The sequence below is a fragment of the Rattus norvegicus genome, chromosome 3 (genome assembly GCF_036323735.1).
Source record: "Rattus norvegicus strain BN/NHsdMcwi chromosome 3, GRCr8, whole genome shotgun sequence".
In the NCBI taxonomy this organism is placed as follows: domain Eukaryota; kingdom Metazoa; phylum Chordata; class Mammalia; order Rodentia; family Muridae; genus Rattus; species Rattus norvegicus.
This window is the reverse complement of record NC_086021.1, coordinates 162,795,088-162,818,222: the sequence shown is the minus strand read 5'-3', so window position 1 is coordinate 162,818,222 and position 23,135 is coordinate 162,795,088. Positions and strand designations below refer to the sequence as shown.

General features: G+C 45.4%; 1 protein-coding gene across 1 annotated transcript; it reads left to right on the top strand.

Annotated features, from left to right (window-relative positions):
• Positions 1–2,701: 2,701 nt before the first annotated feature.
• Sun5 (Sad1 and UNC84 domain containing 5) lies at positions 2,702–23,127 on the top strand. Its single transcript, NM_001415685.1, has 13 exons — positions 2,702–2,880; positions 4,330–4,385; positions 4,534–4,608; positions 5,398–5,464; positions 6,085–6,146; positions 6,703–6,752; positions 7,817–7,851; positions 8,415–8,523; positions 18,887–18,965; positions 19,686–19,801; positions 21,113–21,280; positions 21,724–21,810; positions 22,960–23,127. Exons 1-13 carry the CDS (start codon positions 2,807–2,809, stop codon positions 23,089–23,091), a joined length of 1,110 nt encoding a protein of 369 aa, NP_001402614.1. The 5' UTR covers positions 2,702–2,806; the 3' UTR covers positions 23,092–23,127.
• Positions 23,128–23,135: the final 8 nt, after the last annotated feature.

Genomic DNA, 23,135 nt, shown 5'->3' with positions numbered 1-23,135 from the left:
CCTGATCCCCAACTCCGAGCCCTGATCTTGATCACACACACTGAGCCTTCACTCAAAAGGAAGCAGAAGACAGTGTGGTGGCCCCAGTGTTCTCTGTCACACCCAGGGCTCTCCAAACTCACATCTGTCACAGTAGTAGTAGCCCATCCTGTGTGAGAGGAAAGATGACATGTATGTGAACATGAGATTGCAAATGCACCATTATATATGCACACACATGAGGTCATAGGGACTGGTATCAAAGTGACATGGGTGTCTGAGGGTGTGTAGGTGGCATGGCACAGTGACATCTTGGTTAATGATGTCACTCCTTGGGCACAGGCACGAAGAGTTCTGTGAACAGGTATGTTGGGCTATTGAGTGAAAGGGACCATGAGTCTAGGATAGTGATTGGAGGTGCCTGTGTGTATGTGAATTCAATGGGTGGCTTTCTGGGGTAGGGTGTCATGCACATGAACTCACATGTGTATACACATATGCACAAGAGGCAATGGCTGGGGGATGTTCTCCTACTCTAGAGACCCATATGACCCCACCAGCCCAAATACCAGGCTCTGAGCCCAGACCAACCTGGGACTGGTACCGGAGAGGTCTGGTACCTATGGAGTTAACAGGCTGCAGACACCATCAAGTGTTCCTGGAATAGCCCTGCCTCTGAGCCAATGCCCCCAACCCTGATCTCAGAGGCAAAAAGAACGAGGCATCCATGGTTGCTAACACCCCACTCTTGGCATCGGTTTGCCCACCGTCGCCCAAGACCAGGGCCTTTTGCACTCATCACACACAGTGAAGAGACATACAAATATTGACCAATGTTTGCTTTCGACATGAACACTTCCTCTTCTTCAGTGCGTCCAGCACAAGGGACGCTTGGTTAACATCCAGGTGAAACAAAGGGAGTCTTCACCAGCACCTTCTCCAGAACCTTCACCAGCACCTTCTCCAGAACCTGAGCTTCTGAGCAGCAACAGCAAGCCCTGTCGCCCAAGCTCTTCCTGTATGCAAGGTACTCTGCCAACTGCCCCAGGAGGGGAGCCTTCCACTCAACCCTACGCCCTGTGCTGGGACATAGTGAATGCTAATAACATTGAGTAAATGAACTATTAGAAAGCCTTGTAAGAATTACTGTCAGGATTTGAGTTTCCCCTTCACTGAGCCTTTTCAGATGGTGACAAATCACCACACAGTGAGAAACTCAAAGACTCATCATCTTTCTTCTTTCTTTTTTTTAAATATAGGGTCTCATTTATAGAACAGGCTAGCCTCCAATTTGCTAAGTAGACAGGGATGACCTTGAACTTCTGATCATCCTGCCTCCACACTTAACAAGCTCTGGGAGTCCAGGTACACATCCCATTTTGTTAAACAGTGAGGGGTAGAACCCAGGGCTTCATGGATGCCAAGCAAGCAGTGTATTGACTGAACTTCATTCCCTACCCCGCAAATACGCAGCTCTGGAGGTCAGAAGTTTAAACAAGTCTTACTAGGAGAGAATCACTAAGTTGCTGTCAGAGCTGTTGTCCTGTGCTAAGACTTCAAGGGAGGGCCATTTCTCCCAACCAGCAGGATTGGAATGTGAGTTTCTTATTCTGACATGTCCAACCTGTGAGGACCCTATGATATAGCCCTGAGCCTGCTGGGTAATCTAGCCTATTCTCCCCATCTCAAGGTCATCCGGCCAGCAGTCTTAGTGTCACCCACTAGTTCCAGCTTTCCTACACCATGCAACTTAACAGATCCATATGGTCAGGTTGTAGCCATCAGGCCACTATGGGGACCGGGGATGCCATTCCCCATGGGTCCTTAGCCTGCAGTCCTGAGCCAAGGCCACCGAGGAGTAAAAGTGAATTCTTCTCAGCTCACAACTGGAGAGGTCAGGCTGTCTTCAGGCAAGGATGGGGAGCGGGGGAGAGGGAGTGGAACCTAACCAGACATTTCCACTATAGTACTTTTTTTCCCTAGTAAAAAAGGTGAGACTTTATTAAAACAACAGCATAAAGAATGTTATTTTATGTGATGCAAGCATCAGACAGTAAGTTCAGCATTAGAAAATCTAGTCACACACAGGCTGAGAAAGCAGTCAGCCCAGGAAACTAGAGGCATCAGAGAGTCTTACTAGCAAGGAGGGTGGCTTGATTGTGGGCACCTCTCTTCTTGCCCTGCCTCTGCCCTGCCATGGCCCACCCCAGCTTATAGCTTCAACCTTCCCATCCTCCAAATAGAAAATAAGTCCCAACAGCATCCTCTGAGGGGAGGTTGTGGTGGTTTGAATATTCTTGGCCCAGGGAATGGTACTATTAGGAGGTATGCACTTGTTAGAGTAGGTGTGGCCTTGTTGGAGGAAGTGTCTCACTGTGGGGGTGGGCTTTGAGACCCTTCTCCTAGCCACATGGGAGTCAGTCTTCTCCTGTCTGCTTTTGGATGAAGATGTAGAACTCTCAGCTCCTCCAGTACCGGGCCTGCCTGGATGCTGCCATGGTTCCTGCCTTGATGATTATGGATTGAACCTCTGAACCTGTCAGCCAGCCCCAATTAAATATTGTCCTATCAGAGCTGCTTTGATCATGGTGTCTGTTCACAGCAATGGAACCCTAACTAAGACAGAAGTTCAGGAGACAGGTTACAGACCTGGAGTCCATCCAAGTGCTCTATGAGGTCACAGAACTGACAGTCCCACCTGACCCAGTATATTCCGTGTCACATTCCAGGGAATACTCAATGGTGGTGGTGGCAGTGGCTGCCACTTCCTCCTCATTGAGTTCCATAGACATCCATCCTCATCCTCAGCCCTTAAGAGAGAAAATCAATGCCCCGGACAAGGAACACCGGGGACTTGTGTCCCATATCTGAAGACACAACTCACAGTGGCAGGTCTAGGAGGTAAGGCCAGCTCCTGCCTTTCCCCCAGCCCATTTAGAGTTCCTTGGGGGAAAGCAGGCCTTGTCAACTGTCCTTACAGAGGTAGCTGCCGAGGACAGAGAGGCTCAAAGTAGCTTTCTCTAGGTCTCCCGGGCAATGGCAGAGTGCAGAGCAGTCATCGTTTTAGCATGCATTTACTGAGTGCCTACTGTGTGCTGCAGCCTGCACAGTGAGCTGCGAGTGGGGTATCAGCCCCACCTGCTCTCCGCCCCACTGTACCTCAGGCTGGTGTTGGAAACAAGGAAACAAATATCTGTACCCTCTTTTTCAAGAGCCATCCAGTTGCAGGCAACAGGGAAAATATCATTTGAAAATGATATTTGTTTCCAAAAAGCAGACCATGGGGAAAGGAAAAATCTCTTTAAAACGAGGGCATTTTAGTTCATCCATGTTTAGTTTCTATGACTATCTCATCCCTGGTTTTTAAGTTGGCCTTCAGTGATTGTGTGTTTTATCCGGTGTAATGTGGTGACGTGGCACATGTGATACATGTGTAGTGGTGAGGTCAGGGTAAGAGGCAGGTCTTTGTGTTGGGAAGTTACAAACTCCTCTATTCTGGTTGTTGTGAGGTGCACTGACCACCCTGGCATACCTCGGGAGTGCATCAGTCTTATGTTACTATGCTAGCACAGCCTGGCCCTGTGAGAGGCTGTTCTATCACCATAACAGAGCACCGATGACAATCAGCTTACAGAGACAAAAGGTTTGTTTTGATTCATGGGTTGGAAGTTCTAGGCCATAATCAAGGACCTAGTGTTTGCTTGTTTTGAGTTTTTGTGACAACATGACATGACAAACATATGGAGAGAAGAGCAATCACTTCATGAGCCAAGAAGCGAAGAGGGAAAGGGAAAGACTGGGAACCCACAGTGTCTTTCCGGGATATGTACCCCATGACCTAAGGACCTCCTATTAGGCCTCACCTCTTAAAGACTGACTTCCAGAAGCCACCACACTTGGAAACCAATTCTTTAACCCATCTGGAAACATTTAGTATCCAAAATACAACAGCTAGATATGTGGTTTCTGAGTAAAAACACACATCGAGTCAAATTAAAAAGTGTTTAGGGGTTGTTATCTTACAAAATGAAGATGTTTCTATCTCCCTAAGCAAGAGGGGCCAAGAGAGTTCTCTGGTGCTTCCCAAATTCCAGGCCCCTGCTGCGCTGTGCTCTTCCTTCCTGTCACTATGCTACCTCAGGTGTAGTGTCATGGAGAACCACGACTGTCTAGGGAGGAAGAGAGTGGACATGGCCTCCTATGAGCTTCATGTCAGCAAAAAAAAAAAAAATTATTTTGTGGTCAGCCAGACATCGTCTGTCCCTGGTTCACAGCTGCTCGGTCTGCAACATGGTGGCACTATGGATCTTGTACGATGTAAAATATGATTGTGAACTTTGTCATCCTCAGGAGTGCCCAAAGAAGCTATATCAACAGAATGGCAGAGGCGACCCCAGCAAACATGAGTGAGCAGGAACAGAGTCCTGGGGCTTCACTGGGACCTGGTGTGAGAAGCTGGGAGCGGAACAGCAAAGCTGCGTACACCAAGCCTGGGGCCCCCAGGTCTCTGCAAGCCCATGTCCTGAGGGACCTTGTGATCTATGTTCTCTGCAGATGACCCTCTCCTGTTGCCTCTTCGCATCAACCCCCCAGGCCTCAGCCTCGCCCAGTTCATACTGGGATATATGTGTATGTATATATGGAATAACTACTTTGACTACCAAGCTCTACCAGAACTCAGGCTGCCCTGAATGGCAATGTATTTGAGGAGCTGCAGGCTGCCCCACCCAATCCAAATAGGGCTTCCCTGGAGGGGAAAAGGAAAGCTTGCTAATATAGGAGGAACAGTCCCCAGGACCTTCTCTACTTCGACTCCATTAATCCACTAATGCATTCATCCATTATCCACCCATTATCCACCCATCCACTTATCTATTATCCATCCATTACCCACCCACCCATCCATCCATCCTCTGTCTATTCACTTAACCACTTATTGCTTCCCCCCTATTTTCATTTGTTGCTGTAGACTATCAACCTCTGTCCATACATCATTCCTCTGGCTCTCCATTTTACTATGTACCAATCTTCCAAGCTAAGCACCTGCCCTCTTCTCCATTTTCCTTTCCTCCATGCACACACCTACCTTTTCATCTACTCTGAACCCCCACTTCCTGATTTAAACTCCAGAGATGACCCCCACAAGGACACCGCCCTCTCCAGGCTCCCAGTCCATGGATGGCATTAACACACACCATCTTTTGTGCTACCTAGTGTGCACAGTAGAGGCTTACTCATAGGCTGGGAACTTCTGGCTGTTTACATAAGCTGATCCAGGGGCTATCCTGGGCTCAACCACCAAGTTGAGAGAGTCTCCCAGCTCCAAGGAATCCCCTAGGCCCAGGACAGACAGTGAGTGTTCACCATGGGACCCAAATAAAAGTACAACTCCTTACTGCTCTGCTGTCTCCTCTTCAGCCTGGCTCACCTACCTCGCCTGCTTCCTGAGGACTCAGGCCCAGCAAGTTCTACTTAACACCTGCAGGTGAACATTGGAGAGGGGAGGGTGTGGTAGGAACAGTGACAGTGTCTTCGTTAGCTGCTCTTTCCCTGCTAGTCAGGCCAGATGAGCCATCCTCAGTCTGGTTTTTGCCACATTCCCCACCCCAGACTCACGGTGGCTCCCCATTGCTCAACTCCCCAGCCTGAACCTTGGCCCACCATTCTGCTTCCTTCTGTGGACCCACGGGGCCTGCAAGTCTGGGGTTCTCAGTCTCTGAACACCCCACCCAGGTTCCCACGTGACAGCTTTGCCAGTATTCTTCCTGTTTAGAATGACTTCACCCCACATCCACTTCTCTCCCTGAGCTTGCTTTGTCTACCTAAATGCCTCTTCTGAGATGTCCACCATATCCATCTAGTTAAACTTTACAGTTTAAATATCTCCTTCATTGCCTCCCTCCACCACCACCATGGGCTTCCAGTCAGGCTAAGATTGCAGGGAGAGGTAGGTGAATCTGAAGGCCCTAGAAAGAGGGGGACAAGTTGAGTAAGGATGGGAACAGGAAGAGAGACAAAGGACATATAGATGGAACAATGGAGCAAGGACAGGGGAGCCTGCCAGACGCTCCAGCTGACCCTGACCGTGGCCACTCTGCTTCTCAGGTTCAAGTTGCTCTTCCAGAAACTCATTGAAAAGATGGGCCTTCTGGTCCTCTGTGTTTTTGGTGAGTCTCCGGGGCCCTGCCTAGGTGGAGGTGACCCAGGCTTGGGCCCATCATGGGAAAGGGTGCCCAGGGCTGTAGCACAGACTCGACTCGGTCTCTCATGCTGCCAGTTACCACCTGTCTTGCAAAGGCTGCCCTGCAGCTTAAAAGAAATGAACAGTTAGTTGCAGAGGTCAAGAAATGCTTTCAAAACATTTTAAAATTAAGAACAACAAATATGTTTTGAGGGCTTTTAAGTAATAGACTTGAGCCAGCCTAAAGCTCATAAAAACGCAGGTAAGACCTACCCTGCCTTCTCTTTGCCCACTAGGCAACAAGGCTGAAATATAAGGTAGAAGAAGGTGTGTGTCAGTTAGCCTGTGTGATGCACATCTCACAAAGGACATTTGAGCATGACATTATGCTATTCCTATCTCACAGATTTGAATACTTAGCTATGTAGAGATTAAGCAATTTCTCCCAAAATTACACAAACCTAACCTAGATGCCTCAGTTCCTGAACCCAAGTTTTCACCCTTTGAGTTAAGTGGGTCTGTCTTATTCTCGTGACCCACAGGCTTCTGGATGTTTTCCATGCATTTACCATCAAAAATGGAAGTCTGGCAGGTGAGTGTAAACCCTCCAGGACCCACGGCTGACTGACCCTTCTAAACCAACCAATATCCCTCTGCAGTTTCTCTTACACTCACCGAATCTGGATGATGGTTCGTTCTTGACTCACCCCAGCTCCAAATTGCTCCTTTGCCATTCTGCCCACCAGAAATCCCTCTCTCCTGCACATGTGACTTTCAAGGACTGTACACAGTCATATATCCACCTCAGATGGCTTCCCTATCTGTCTTTCAGCCAGCAGTGGCCCAGCTCCCTCTCTCTAGATCCCCACCTAAAATAAGGCTGTAAGAAACCACACTGCTCTCTACTCTCTCTGCTTTACTGAGACTCAGGCTTTGTTTTCTGATGAAAAAGAAATAGAAAACAAGTGGAACTCCTGATGGGGAAGTCAAAGAAACCTATAGAGAATGAGGATCTGAGGGAAGTCTCTAATATGCTCTCTCTCTCTCTCTCTCTCTCTCTCTCTCTCTCTCTCTCTCTCTCTCTCTCTCTCTCTCTCACTTTCTGTGCCATTGTAATTCTTTGAGGTCTAGCTGAAAGAGCACAACATCCAGACACTCCAAAGCAAAAGAGGTTACATTTTCCTCTCTTCTTTGTTGTCTGTAACCATGAGCATCTCCCCTACTGTACTGGCAACCCCTAAAGAGAGCAGACAAGGGTGATTCATACAAGCAACAGCTATTTCAGTGCTAAGCACAGGGAACTGCCAGTGCTAGTTAGCTGTACCAAATGGGGTGTGAATACAGGAAGAATGAATAGGGAGATGGGTGTATAGATAGATGAATGGATGGATGGATGGATGGATGGATGGATGGATGGATGGATGGATGGATGGATGGATGGATGAATGGGCAGATGGATGGGCAGATGGATGGGAAAGGAGGGGAAAGGCTTCAAATTTGGGTAGATAGTACGTGAGTGGATGGATGAGAGATTAAAAAGGAAGGTGGATGAATGAATGGGATTTACCGCTATGATAGAGTATAGAGATGAGGCTCTCACCAGGCTCAGATTAGACCACCTGACAAAGATCCCTCCTTTCTTCAATATTCCATCAGGATGACAGCATAAGTGGTCCACTGCAGAGCCTGAGGTAAGAGAAAACTACTTAGTCTTATGTTCCTCTAAAAACTATAGTTGGAATCCAGGGTGTATCCTTAGCTAAAAATATGGGCAGAACATTCAGACCAGCCTGGACTTAAATCCTAACTCCTGTGAATTGTATGGCTGAACTTAAACAAGTCACCTTTTTTCTAGACCTTGGACTTCTCAGTGTGAGAAAAGGCATAGCTTTCATGTTGTTCTGGGTATATAGAAATTTTTTTTAAACTGTGACTGTCTTAAATAGTTCCTGGCTCATAATCAGTGCTCAGTAAATAGTTGCTGGGAAGAAATATTAACTAACAAGCTGTCACCTCATGACAGCGTTCTTGCTTAGACAAAAAATACTGAATATTTTGGAAGGATTGAACTGAACTTACAAATATTCCAAGCAAAAGGAAGAAAGGTAGTAATGCTTTAGAAATAAGAAGCTGAGGTATGAGTGATAGACCCAGAAGAGCAGAAGGTTTTAAGGGTCGTTTTTGAAAGCTTACTCACAAAAAGATAGCAACATCATAAAACAGTCAACTCTCATTTTACCTCCTTGTTGATAAGGATGTACCAGGAAAAGGTACGACATCACACTGGGGAAATCCAGGACCTACGAGGTAGCATGAACCTGCTCATTGCCAAACTCCAACAGATGGAAGCCATGTCTGATGAGGTGAGTGGCTGCCCCCCAATGTCTTTGTTGATGCCCTGTTTTTTATATCCCAAGTTATCTCCATCCTTGGTTTCATCCCTCATTTTGATGGAGCGTACCTTCCCCACACCAGTAACTTCCTGCAAAGGAGTAAAAGAAAAGATGTGTGTGTGTGTGTGTGTGTGTGTGTGTGTGTGTGTGTGTGTGTGTGTGTGAGAGAGAGAGAGAGAGAGAGAGAGAGAGAGAGAGAGAGAGAGAACTTGTATGTTTTTAAATATCCTTACTCTATCATTTTCCTAATTGATAGTTTTGCTGGGTATAGAACTTTAGAAAGGAAACAAAAATTCTAAAGGAAGTCCATCATTTTATTCTACTTTTACTGTTGCTATTAAAAATGACACCATCCTTAACTTTCACCATTTGTGTCTAATCTGGTTCTGTTTTTTAGTCTTATTTTACTCTAGAAAGTTTTACTCTAGAAACTTCTATAATATTTTTGTGTGTTCAGTATAACCTGCCTGGGGGTTTTACTTTTATTGAATATATACATTGGCATTTTCAATAACTTCTTAAAAATATTAGTTTTTAATTTCTTTTTTTTTTTTTTGGTTCTTTTTTTCGGAGCTGGGGACCGAACCCAGGGCCTTGCGCTTCCTAGGTAAGCGCTCTACCACTGAGCTAAATCCCCAGCCCCTAGTTTTTAATTTCTTAAAATATTTCTTCTTGGGGTTGGGGATTTAGCTCAGTGGTAGAGCGCTTGCCTAGCAAGCGCAAGGCCCCAGGTTCGGTCCCCAGCTCCAAAAAAAAAAAAAAAAAAAAAAAAAAAAAAAAAAAAAAAAAAATTTCTTCTTAGCCATAAATTCTTTTCTCGCTTGTATTCTAATTGTATCTATGCTAGACCATTAGAGTCACTTCCAAATATTTCCCACATGATTCATTTGTTGTTGTTTCCATTCTTTTTTTTTGACCTGTGTTTTGACACTTCTTTCTTAACTTTTTTTTTATTAGATATATTTCTTTACTTACATTTCAAATGATATTCCCTTTCCTGGTTTCCTGTACATAAGCGCCCATCCCCTTTTCCTCCCCCATACGGGTGTCCCCCCCATTCCATTCCCCTTACTGCCCCCCGACACATTCCCCTGCACTGGGGGTCCAACCTTGGCAGGACCAAGGGCTTCCCCTTCCACTGGTGCCACAATCTATTCTCTGTCACCTATGCAGTTAGAGCCCAGGGTCAGTCCATGTAGTCTTTTGGTAGTGGTTTAGTCCCTGGAAGCTCTGGTTGGTTGGCATTGTTGTTCTTATGGGGTTGCAAGCTCCTTCAACTCTTTCAATACTTCCTCTAATTCCCCCAAGGGGGTCCTGTTCCCAGTTTGGTGGTTTGCTGCTAGCATTGACCTCTGTATTGGACATGTTCTAGATGTGTCTCTCAGGAGAGATCTATATCTGGTCCCTTTCAGCATGCATTTTTTATTTTATGCATCAATCTTATCTAGTTTTGGTGGCTGTATATATATGGGCCACACGTGGGGCAGGCTCTTAATGGCCATTCCTTCCGTCAGTGCTCTAAACTTTGCTTCCATATCCCCTCCTATGAATATTTTCCCCTTTTAAGAAGGAGTGGGAGCATCCGATATTAATCATCCTTCTTCTTGAGCTTCCTGTGGTCTGTGGATTGCATCTTGGGTAATTCGAGCTTTTGGACCAATATCCACTTATCAATGAGTGCATACCAAGTGTGTTTTTCTGTGATTGGGTTGCCTCACTGAGGATGATATTTTCTAGTTCATTCCATTTGCCAATGAATTTCATGAAGTCATTGTTTTTGATAGCTGAGTAGTACTCCATTGTGTAGATGAACCACATTTTTTGAATCCATTCCTCTGTTGAAGGGCATCTGGGTTCTTTCCAACGTCTGGCTATTATAAATAAGGTTGCTATGAACATCATGGAACATGTGTCTTTGTTGTATGTTGGAGCATCTTTTGGGTATATGCCCAGGAGAGGTATAGCTGAGTCCTCAGGTAGTACTATGTCCAATCTTCTGAGCAACCTCCAGACTGATTTCCAGAGTGGTTGTACCAGTTTGCAATCCCACCAACAATGGAGGAGTGTTCCTCTTTCTCCACATCCTCGTCAGCATCTGCTGTCACCTGAGTTTTTTTATCTTAGCCATTCTGACTGGTGTGAGGTGGAATCTCAGGGTTGTTCTGATTTGTATTTCCCTGATGACTAAGGTTGTCGAACATTTCTTTAGGTGCTTTTTGGCCATTCGACATTCCTCAGCTGAGAAAGTTTTGTTTAGCTCTGTACCCCATTTTTAATAGGGTTATTTGTCTCTCTGGAATCTGCCTTCTTGAGTTCTTTGTATATTTTGGACATTAGCCCTCTATCAGATGTAGGATTGGTAAAGATCTTTTCCCAATCTGTTGGTTGCCATTTTGTCCTAATGACAGTGTCTTTTGCCTTACAGAATCTTTGCAGTTTTGTGAGGTCCCATTTATCGATTCTTGAGATCTTAAAGCATAAGCCATTGGTGTTCTGTTCAGGAAATTTTCCCCAGTGCCCATGTGTTCAAGACTCTTCTCCACGTTTTCTTCTATTAGTTTGAGTGCATCTGGTTTGATGTGGAGGTCCTTGATCCACTTGGACTTAAGCTTTGTACAGGGTGATAAGAACGGATTGATTAGCATTCTTCTACATGCTGACCTCCAGTTGGACCAGCACCATTTACTGAAAATGCTATTTTTCTTTCATTGGATGGTTTTAGCTCCTTTGTCAAAAATCAAGTGACCATAGGTGTGTGGGTTCATTTCTGGGTCTTCGATTCTGTTCCACTGATCTATCTGCCTGTCTCTGTACCAATACCATGCAGTCTTTATGACTATTGCTCTCTAATACTGCTTGAGGTCAAGGATGGTGATTCCCTCAGAAGTTCTTTTATTGTTGAATATAGCTTTTGCTAACCTGGTTTTTGTTATTCCAAATGAATTTGCAAATGCTCTTTCTATCTCTATAAAGAATTGAGTAGGAATTTTGATGGGGATCGCATTGAATCTGTAAATTGCTTTTGGCAAAATGACCATCTTCACTACATTAATCCTGCCAATCCATGAGCATGGGAGATCTTTCCATCTTCTGAGGTCTTCCTCAATTTCTTTCTACAGAGACTTGAAGTTCTTGTCATACAGATCTTTCACTTGCTTGGTTAAAGTCACACCAAGATATTTTATATTATTTAGGACTATTGTGAAGGGTGTCATTTACTAATTTCTTTCTCAGCCTTGTTTATCCTTCGAGTAGAGGAAGGCTACTGATTTGTTTGAGTTAATTTTATACCACAACACTTTGCTGAAGTTGTTTATCAGGTTAAGTAGTTCTCTGGTGGAACTTTTGGGGTCACTTAAGTATACTATTGTATCATCTGCAAATAGTGATATTTTGATTTCTTTCCTTCCAATTTGTATCCCTTTGACCTCCTTTCACTGTCTGATTGCTCTGGCTAGGACTTCGAGTACTACATTGAAAAAGTAGGGAGAGAGTGGGCAGCCTTGTCTAGTCCCTGATTTTAGTGGGATTGCTTCAAGTTTCTCTCCATTTAGTTTGATGTTAGCTACTGGTTTGCTGTATGTTGTTTTTACTGTGTTTAGATATGTGCCTTGAATTCCTGATCTTTCCAGGACTTTTATCATGAAGGGGTATTGAATTTTGTCAAATGCTTTTCTCAGCATCTAATGAAATTATCATGTGGTTCTTATCTTTGAGTTTGTTTATATAGTGGGTTACGTTGATGGATTTCCATATATTAAACCATCCCTGCATCCCTGGGATGAAGCCTAGTTGATTATGATGGATGATCATTTTGATGTATTCTTGGATTCAGTTTGCAAGAATTTTATTGAGTATTTTTGCATCAATATTCATAAGGGAAATTGGTCTGAAGTTCGCTTTCTTTGTTGGGTCTTTGTGTGGTTTAGGTATAAGAGTAATTGTGGCTTCATTGAAGGAATTCGGTAGTGCTCCATCTGTTTCTATTTTGTGGAATAGTTTGGATAGTATTGGTATGAGATCTTCTATGAAGGTCTGATAGAATGCTGCACTGAACCCATCTGGACCTGGGCTCTTTTTGCTTGGGAGACTTTTGATAACTGCTTCTATTTCTTTAGGAGTTATGGGGTTGTTTAGATAGTTTATTTGTTCCTGACTTAACTTTGGTACCTGGAATCTGTCTAGAAAATTGTCCATTTCCTCCAGATTTTCCAGTTTTGTTGAATATAGGCTTTTGTAATAGGATCTGATGATTTTTTTAATTTCTTCAGATTCTGTTGTTATGTCTCCCTTTTTATTTCTTATTTTGTTAATTTGGACACACTCTCTGTGACCTCTGGTTAGTCTGGCTAAGGGTTTATCTGTCTTGTTGATTTTCTCAAAGAACCAGCCCCTGGTTTTGTTGATTCTTTGTCTAGTCCTTTTTGTTTCTACTTGGTTGATTTCAGCCCTGAGTTTGATTATTTCCTGCCTTCTACTCCTCTTGGATTTATTTCTTTCCTTTTGTTCTAGAACTTTTAGGTGTGCTGTCAAGCTGCTGATGTATGTTCTCTCCTGTTTCTTTTGCAGGCACTCAGAGCTATGAGGTTTCCTCTTAGCACAGCTTTCATTGTGTCCCATACGTTTGGGTATGTTGTGCCTTCATTTTCATTAAATTCTAAGAAGTCTTTAATTTCTTTCTTTATTTCTTCCTTGGCCAAGTTTTCATTGAGTAGAGCATTGTTCATCTTCCATGTATATGTGGGGTTTCTGTCATTGTTGTTGTTATTGAAGACCAGTCTTAGTGCGTGTTGATCTGATAGGAAGCATGGGGTTATTTCTATCTTCCTGTATCTGTTGAGGCCTGTTTTGTGACCAATTATATCGTCAATTTTGGAGAAGGTTCCATGAGGTTGTGAGAAGAAGGTATATCCTTTTGTTTTAGGATGGAATGTTCTATAAATATCTGTTAAGTCCATTTCATTCATAACTTCTGTTAGTTTCTCGATGTCTCTGTTTAATGTCTGTTTCTATGATCTGTTCATTGATGAGAGTGGGTGTTAAAATCTCCTACTAATATTGTGTGAGGCGCAATGTGTGCTTTGAGCTTTAGTAAGGTTTATTTTATGAATGCAGGTGCCCTTACATTTGGAGCATAGATATTTAGGATTGAAATTTCATCTTGATGGATTTTTCCTTTGATGAATATGAAGTGTCCTTCCTTATCTTTTTAATGACTTTTGGTTGAAAGTCGATTTTATTTGATATTAGAATGGCAACTCCAGCTTGTTTCCTTGGGCCATTTGCTTGTAAAGTTGTTTTCCAGCCATTTACTCTGAGGTTGTGCTGTCTTTGTCTCTGAGGTGTGTTTCCTGCATGCAGTAAAATGCTGGGTCCTTTCTACGTATCCATTCAGTTAGTCTATGTCTTTTTATTGGGGAATTGAGTCCGTTGATGTTGAGAGATATTAAAGAATAGTGATTGTCACTTCCTTTTATTTTCCTTGTTAGAGGTGGAATTATGTTTATGTGTCTCTCTTCTGGTTTCATTGCAAGGAAATTATATACTTGCTTTCTGTACAGTGTAGTTTCTCTCCTTGTGTTGGAGTTTTCCATCTATTATTCTTTGTAGTGCTGGATTTGTAGAAAGATATTGTGTGAATTTGGTTTTCTCACAAAATATCTTGATTTCTCCATCTATGTTAATTAACAGTTTTGCTGGATACAGTAACTTGGGCTGGTATTTGTGTTCTCTTGGGATCTGTATGACATCTGTCCAGGATCTTCTGACTTTCATAGTCTCTGGTGAGAAGTCTGGTGTAATTCTTACAGGTCTGCCTTTATATGTCACTTCACCTTTGTCCCTTACTGCTTTTAATATTTTTTCTTTGTTTTGTGCATTTGGTGTTTTAACTATTATGTAACGGGAGGAATTTCTCTTGTGGTCCAATCTATTTGGAGTTCTGTAGGCTTCTTGTATGTTTATGTGCATCTCTTTCTTTAGGTTAGGGAAGTTTTCTTCTGTAATTTTGTTGAATATATTTACTGGTCCTTTAAGTTTGGAGTCTTCACTTTCTTCTATAACTATTATTCTTAGGTTTGATTTTCTTGTGTCCTGGATTTCCTGGATGTTTTGGGCTTGATGCTTTTTGTGTTTTACATTATCTTTGACAGTTTTGTCAATGTTTTCTTTTTTTTTAAGATTATTCATTTATTATATAAAAGTACACTGTAGTTGTCTTCAGATACACCAGAAGAGGGCATCGATCTCTTTACAGATGGTTGTGAGCCACCATGTGGTTGCTGGGAATTGAACTCATGACCTCTGGAAAAGCAGTCGGGTGCTCTTAACCGCTGAGCCATCTCTCCAGCCCCCTTGTCAATCTTTTCTATGGTATCTTCTGCCACTGAGATTCTCTCTTCTATCTCTTGTATTCTGTTGGTGATGCTTGTATCTACGACTCCTTGTCTTTTCCTTAGGTTTTTTTATATCCAGGGTTGTCTCCCTTTGTGCTTTCTTTATTGTTTCTATTTCCATTTTTAAATCCTGGATGGTTTTGTTCAATTCCTTCACCTGTTTGGTTGTGTTTTCCTGTAATTCTTTCAGGGATTTTTGTGTTTCCTCTCGAAGGTTGTGTTTTCCTGCATTTCTCTAAGGGAGTTCCTTATGTCCTTCTTAAAGTCCTCCATCATTATCACAAAATGTGATTTTAAATCTAAATCTTGCTTTTCTGGTGTGTTTGGATATCTAGTATTTTCTTTGGTGGGAGAACTGGGCTCTGATGATGCCAAGTAGTCTTGGTGTCTGTTGCTCAGGTTCCTGCACTTGCCTCTCACCATTGGGTTGTCTCTGTGTTTGCTTGTCTTGCTGTTTCTGGGAGTGACTTGACCCTGCTGTAGTCCTCTGTGTCAGCACTCCTGTAGAACTGTTTTCCTGTTTTCTTTCAGACTTTTCCTGAGAACAGGTGCTCTGATTTCCGGTGTGTAGGTGCTCCTGGTGACTGTCTTTCAGCTCTAGGGACTGGCAGGAATCAGAAGGGTCCTGCCCCTGATTGCTCCTAGGTCCTTGCACCCAGGGGGCACAGTTGGCACCAGGTGATTCCCTCTTGGCTCTGGAATGTGAGCAGAGGGTAGTCTCCTCTGACTTCTCAGGAGTGTCCACACTTCTGAGGGGTCCAGCTCTCTCCACCACAGGATTTGGGTGCAGGGATCTGTTTGACCTGCTCAGTTCAGTCCTGCACACAGACCAGAACTGTGGGTACCTACCGCTGACTGTTCCTATATTCCTGTGTCCAGAGGCACTGTGCAGTTTCCCCTTGGACCAGGGATGTGGGCAGAGGTGTGCAGAAGTGGCAGTCTGTCCTGCAGTCTCAGGATGTCTGCAGTCCTGGGTGTTCAGCTCTCTTCCCCATGGGATTTGGGCTTTTCTTAACTTTCTTGAGGCTCATTTGAAATATTGTATTCTGCAAATAAAACCAACCATTCATCTTATATATTGAATATGAATTCTAAACATATAAATAATTTTAAATATATTATATATTTATAATTCTTATTCAATAAATTTTCATTTCATAGACTTTATTCTACCATCAATTCATCACTGGTTTGTGTTTTCTACCTTTTTCTTTATTTAAGATATTAATCATAGTTATTTTTAAAATCTGTCAGATAACTTCAATATTCTGTATGGTATTCTGTTTCTGTTTTTCTTTTTCTCACTTGGTATCTTCCTGCTTAATGTCTAGGAATTTTAAGTGTTTTCTCAACATGATATAAAAGAACTCTATTTACCTCATATAATGGCAATTATCAGTCAGGAAATCCCCTTTGCTTTGTAGGAGAGATGAAGTAAAAGTACTACTTCTTTCTTGGTAGGTATTAAGCTGGTTTAGACAGATCTAGATTGAAATTTTTATAAGACTTATTTATAAGTTTTTACCTTATTTGGACTCATGTCCATTCATCTTCAAACCATTGCCAAAGTTATCTTAATGGGAATTCCTAACCACACATTTGAGGGCTCTTAAGACTTGCACTTTATCTTTTAGTCCCACATGAATATAAAAATCCCTGACCCCAGTGGTACCATCCTTACCAAAGCATCTCTGTCTTCTTAGACTCTGTGCTACTGCATAACCTCCAATCTTACAGCGTCACACATCAGCCTGGGGATTCTGATCCCACCATACTTTACCCAGCCTCCAAGACCCTCCTTTGAAATCAGGGTAGAAACCTCTGTGGTTCTATAACTCTTACGTTCTGTGTCTTTACAAATCCACATCATATGGATGGTGCCAGAGTCTGCTGATAGCTCCAGAAGAAGCCAGGCCTCCTTGCACCATGGCTATTGTGGCCTCTGAATGCTTAAGTGACTGAACATATAAAAACCAACTCTGGATAAACATTTTTTACACAATTCTTTGTGATCAGAGTCTCCCGGAGGTACTTTCTTCTCAAGGATAAATCTTTAAAATAAATCCGCTCTTTCATACCCTTGTACCTGTTGTGCTGATGTCTAGCCAGATATTGAGATACAATTAAGTCACCATTCCTATTGTCCTGATGGAAGGTACTGGATTTCTTTGGTGATAACCTGTTTAAGATCCAGGGCTACCCTTTCCCACAACTTTAAGTGTGCTCCTTTTCTGGCCAAATCAAATACTTCTGCTCTGCTCTCTGTCCCCAATTCCTTCTGTGAGCCTACCTGAAAAGCAGCCAGCAATAGTTATGCCATTGCTTAAATACTACACTTTCTTAGAGCTTTCTCCAAATAGATAAATTAGCCCATCACAGTTAAACTTGGTCTTCCATAAAACGGAAGTTCCATAAAGTAGAACATGGAAAAAAAAAAAGCATAGATACATTCTTTACCAGAATGCAATAAGAATGCCCTTGGTTCGAATCCTGGTAGAGTCTTTGCCCCATCTGAAAGCTCAGGAGTCTGGCCAGATCCTTGTATTCAATATCACTAAGCTCTGCTATAAGTCTCATATCATTCTAGGGTTTCTCTAGCCCATATTGTCAAACTCTTCCAAATTCCTCCCACAAACCAATTTCAAAGACTTAAGAACCATACGGTCAGGTTTAGCCACAACAACCAACCTTCTGTGTTTGTTTTATTGGCGTTGTAGACTGAATACACAGTGTGACAACTTAAAAGGAGGAGTATTATTTATGACTCAGGGTTTCAGGGGACTCTGCTTGCTTGGAACGTGCTTAGACAAAACACCATGGCAGTTGGAGTCCATGGCAGAGTCCATGGAGTTGGTTAGACTCAACTCCTAAAGTTTCTAGAACTTCCAAAAGTAGTGTCACCTGCTTGTGGACCATGTTTTCATCACATGAGCCTGTGGGGGACACTTCATATTCAAACTATCACCACCATCACTCAGAGCACCCCCCAAATGGCCTGTCACCTAACCTGACTTCCTCACAACATGTGTTGGCTTTGTGAGAGAAACCCCAGAGATACAAGCAGCACTGTAAGCCCTTAGGACTCGGTCACAAAGCGTCTTTTCTGCTTTAGTCCAGGCTGATGGGCAGGGGTCCTTGTACACACACACACACACACACACACACACACACACACACACTCCTCTGTGAGAAGATATCAGCGTCAGATTGAATAAAATGGCGCTTGGAACAGGAGACTTTTTTGCTGCTGTTATGGAAACAGAACTGTCCTCCCCTACAGCTTCAGGAAGAGCTGACCTTGGCTGAGCACTGACTGTGCACAGTGCTTTCTTTGCAGTCTTCCTGTACCCGGCCAGAAGAGTGCTCAGTGGTCCAGCGGCTGTAAACTGTTGGCCCTGCTTCTCACGGCTGGGTGGGCTCTGACACTTTATTCTATGCACTGCACTATTCTTCCCTTGAGTGGAGTGGCAATGGTCCAATCACTCTGGAAGGCCATAGAGGATAACAGAGGACACGGTGGGCTGAGTACAGTTTCTGCACACAATAGGGCCTCACACAGTTCTCTAATCCCTTAACAGAATGCCACAGCCATGCCTGCAGACAGGATTTTTTGCCCCATCTTACAGACTTCTGATATCTAAATTCAAAGGCACTACATTGCCTAGGACCCACAGCAGTAAGGGTCTACCTTCTTCCACAGCCCCTGCCCTTAACCTTACTAAGTCTCCGGGACCTCTACAGGCCATCTTGAAACATGAACTTGAAAGCTCACAACAGTCCCAAAGGGTAGGGGTGACTTTGTGTCTCAGGGTTTTCCCCCAGTACAGCGACTGTGTCATCCTATTTGGGGCCATCCACAGCCTCTGAGGGTGGCAGAGGTATCCAAAGACCACCTGCCATTGCCGCTGATGCACGACCTGTGTTTTCTGCCTTCTCAGCAAAAAATGACCCAGAAAATAATGAAGATGATTCAAGGCGATTTCATTGAAAAGCCAGACTTTGCCTTGAAGTCCATAGGTAAGTGACCTGTCTCCTGCATTGGCCCACCACAGACCTATCTCCGGAACCCTTCATAAGGCGCGCACACGGTTGCTATTGTAAAGTGCTGCTTTGAAAGGGACCACTGCTCCTACCTGGCTGCCTGAGGCAGTTTCCCTTCTTTGATGGGGTCGGGAGCGGGGAGGTGGAGGGGAGGGTGCCAACAGGAATTCATGGTAGTCAGAAATTGGCTTCAGGAGGAATAGAGGAGGTCGTAGGGAACAGGAGACCCCTCTCCTTGGGAGGTGTTTGGGTTGAGACCTAATGAGGAAGGAAGGATGTTCCAGTCAGGAGGATGAAAGTGTAAGTTGCCCAGGGGATGGGGCTAAAAGCATCTTGGGATGCTTGAGAGTGGGAATGGGGCCCAACTAGGCAACACCAGCTGACCCAGGTACCTGAGACCTTAATGAAATGTGAGATCAGAGGCAAGAGTGCCTCTGCAGAAACACCATTCTTCAAGCCAGCCCCCGACCTCCGTATCCTGCACATGCATGCAGTTGTTCCCAGGATACCAGCCCAGGATCTGGGAAAAAGCAATGCAATGTGTCCCTGACACACAGCCTGGGTGAGCGGCTCTTATACCACAGTGTCCATTCCATTGCCCAGAGTGGCAACAGAGCTCCACAGATAGCAGAGCTGAGTGTGCCCTCAGAACAAGTCTCCTTCCATCGGAGGCTGAGACATCCCCCCTCCATACAGGGGCCAGCATCGACTTCGAGCACACGTCACCCACGTATAACCACGACAAGGCTCGCTCCTACTGGAACTGGATCCGACTGTGGAACTACGCGCAGCCCCCGGATGTGATCCTTGAGGCAGGGGCAGGGCAGGGGACAGTAGGAGATGGCCAGGAGAGGGCTGGGAACAGGAGCTGGCAGCAGAGGTGGGGTAGGGTGAACGATAGCAGCAAGAGGGATGGGCAGAGGTGGAGAGCAGTGGACAAGCTGAAAGCTGGGAAGTGGACAGGAGTGGAGAACAGGAGCCATGAGGAGGGCTTAAGCAGGAGAAGGCCATAGTAACCCCTGCTATGTGTAACAGCTGAGACACTTTGGGGTCTGGAAACCCTCAGGCAACCTTGGGGTGGGGCTTGATAGACTTCCTTTGCAAAGGAGGACACCATACCAAAAAACCAGATCACTTGGGCATGCAATACTTGGCAGAACCAGCCTTCAAACATTCACCCCTCTGCAATCCTGCCTTTCGGATGGGGGAACTGAAGTCCAGAAAGGGTAACAAGCCTGTCTGTGCCCCAAAGCAGCTACAGACCAATAAGATCTCATCCTAGCCATCAACTTGGGGCAGTGCCACAGCCACAGACCAGCTTGTCTATGAGTCCTATCCTCAAGGGACTCTGAGTCCATCTAGGACAGTGACCTCCCAGGAGTGGGAAGCCTCCTATTGGGGTAGACAAGGACAAGCAAGGCAAGGCCCACTGTGCAATGAGTTGGCAATGAGGGCCTGGAACAGGAAAAAGGAACCACAGATTGTAGAGATCGCTGGCCAGGGAGACAGGTGGTACAGCCCTGGCAATAGAGGGGTCAAATCTGGCTGCGAAACACTGGCTGCAGTCAGGTCTGAGGGAAAGCCTCTGCCAGGCTTCTGTACCTGCAAGTGAGGCCAGCTGACTTCTGCTTCTCATGCCACCAGCCCTACCTGACTTCTCCAAGGTTGGCATGCTCTCCCCCCAAGTGCTGTGAGGCTGTTCTCTTCCCATCCTGGGCTTCTATTTCTTGTTTTATGTGTCAGATCATGGCTGTCAACAGCAAGCCAGTTGCAGGGCCAAGTTACTTACAGCTCTGTACAATCCCGGGCCACTCACTCTTCTGCTCTGTGCCTCAGTTTCCTCCTCTGTAAATGGAAGGCACATCCAAGTCTAGGACTCAGGGTGACAGTGAAAGCAGGTAAAGAATGTTGAGGGATGAATGAATGAGGGAAGGAATGATGGGTGAGCAGGTACTGAGGAGGACAGCTCTGGAGGCTCGACGTGGCACCTGCCCTGCCTGAGCTTCTGGAACTAGGCTCTGTGAGAGAAAATGGGCACCTCTGGGTGGTCAAGGAAAGGTGGGAAGCAGGGAAAGAGGGACCCTGTCCACATAGCACAGCCTCCTCAAATCTGTCTCTTCTAGCCCAGTGTTACACCTGGGAACTGCTGGGCCTTTGCCGGTGACCGTGGCCAGGTGACCATCCGTTTGGCCCAGAAAGTCTATCTGTCCAACGTTACACTGCAGCACATTCCCAAGACCATCTCATTGTCGGGATGCCTGGACACTGCACCAAAGGACTTTGTCATCTACGTGAGCACACGGTGGCAGGGAGCCAGGCTAGGATGAAGGGACCACCTTGGAAGGTGGTAGTCCAAACCTTGAGAGTACCCATCCACATAGCTGAGGGGATGTGGCTTAGTTAGGTTGGGAACAGCCAGATTGTGGCACATCTCAGCCTTCCAGGACCAACATAGACAGCTATCTAGTTCAACTAAGGCTTTTCTGAGAAAAGAGAAACCACTAAGCTTCATTATACTGTGGCAGCCCATAGAGTAGCATGGGGTCCAGAGAAGGATGAGAAGCAACCTGATCCTTACTGGTGATGTTAGACGTAGACCCCCAGCTTCCAACTCCCCCGGCCTTGTTCCTTCCTGTCCCAGACACTAGGTTGAATGAGGAGCCCACCCCCCCACCCCAGGAGTTTGGAAGGCTTACCCTGCTGCATTTCACAGCTCCATTGTCTGGTTCCACAGGGCATGGAGCACCCGCCCAGGGAGGAAGTGTTCCTGGGGGCATTCCAGTTTCAGCCAGAAAACATCATCCAGACATTTCAGCTCCAGGTACCTGGGGAAGCCATGGAGGAGGGTCTGCTGAGTGTACCCCATGTGCAACGCCCCCAGTCCCCTACAGCCCCAAAAGGTGCACAGTCATCATGGGCCTACTGGAAAACTAAAGAGACGTGGGGCAGCACCCAGTGCCGAGAGTAGCACCCAGGGAAAGCCCTCTGACCCTGACTTCCTAGTCTTCCCTGACTTCCGGTCCCTTCAGGAGTCCTCTTGCTTCATCATCTTCCTGGATAGCAAATGTGAACACAAGGTGTCCGTCTGGTGGGGTTCCTGGGCTCCAAACTTAAAGCCTTTATCCCAGAAGTCCTGAGTCACACCTGATCGGGCTACAAGAGAAGAAACTGAGGCCTAGAAAAGAGGAATTTGGGGACAGACAGAAGCAGGACCGGATGAGTTATCAACATGATTGTCCAAGTTTGGGATCTGGCTAATATGGGCCTGAATCTCAACCTTGCACAGATCTGGACTCCGGGTCTCAGGGTCCCTTCTGTAACTACCTAGGGGGTTAAAATATGCACTGGGTTCTGGTTTGGGTTTTATAGCAGAACTGAGGAGTGAACCTAGGATCTCACACTTGTTAGGCAAGTGCTCTGCCTCTGAGCCATATCCTTAGCCCTCTTTTATTTTTGAGGCGTAATTTCACTATGTAGCTCAGGCTGGCCCCACCAGTAGTTGGGATTATAGGCCTGAGCCACCAGTCCAGCCCTGCCTTTTTGCACTGGGCGGGGAGCTTGAGAATCACTATTTCCACCTACTCTGGGCACAGCGAATGGAGAGAGCTAAGCTTCCAGAGAAGCCATGATTGCCGGGGGCTGAGGCTCCATCCAGCCCCAAGAGTTTCTTTCCTGTCCGCCGTAATCCTCTTACAGAGGGGAAACTGAGGCCCGCAGACAAGGAACTGCCAAGGTTCCAAGGCTGAGGCATCTTCCCTACCACACTGTATCTGTGCTTTCAGGCCTCAGTACCTTCCATCCAGCCCCCAAATGCTGAGGTGTTGTGTGGCCTTGGGACAGTCTGCTCCTCCTCTCTAGAACTCTCCCCTGTGAAGTGGGAAAGTTCTCTTCCCCCAAGGCTCCTCTGCTGAGCAGAGCAGAGGCCTGTGGGGGCGGGGAGGGGAGCTGCCACTCTCTGACTCTGTTCCAGAACCAGCCACCCAGGGGCTTTGCGGCAGTCAAGGTGAAGATCTCCAGCAACTGGGGGAACCCTCGCTTCACCTGCCTGTACCGAGTGCGTGTGCATGGCTGTGCAACCCCTCCCAAACGCTCATACCTATAACCCCTGTCCTAGAGTAAAGTATATAGTTTGGTCCAAGCCACGTC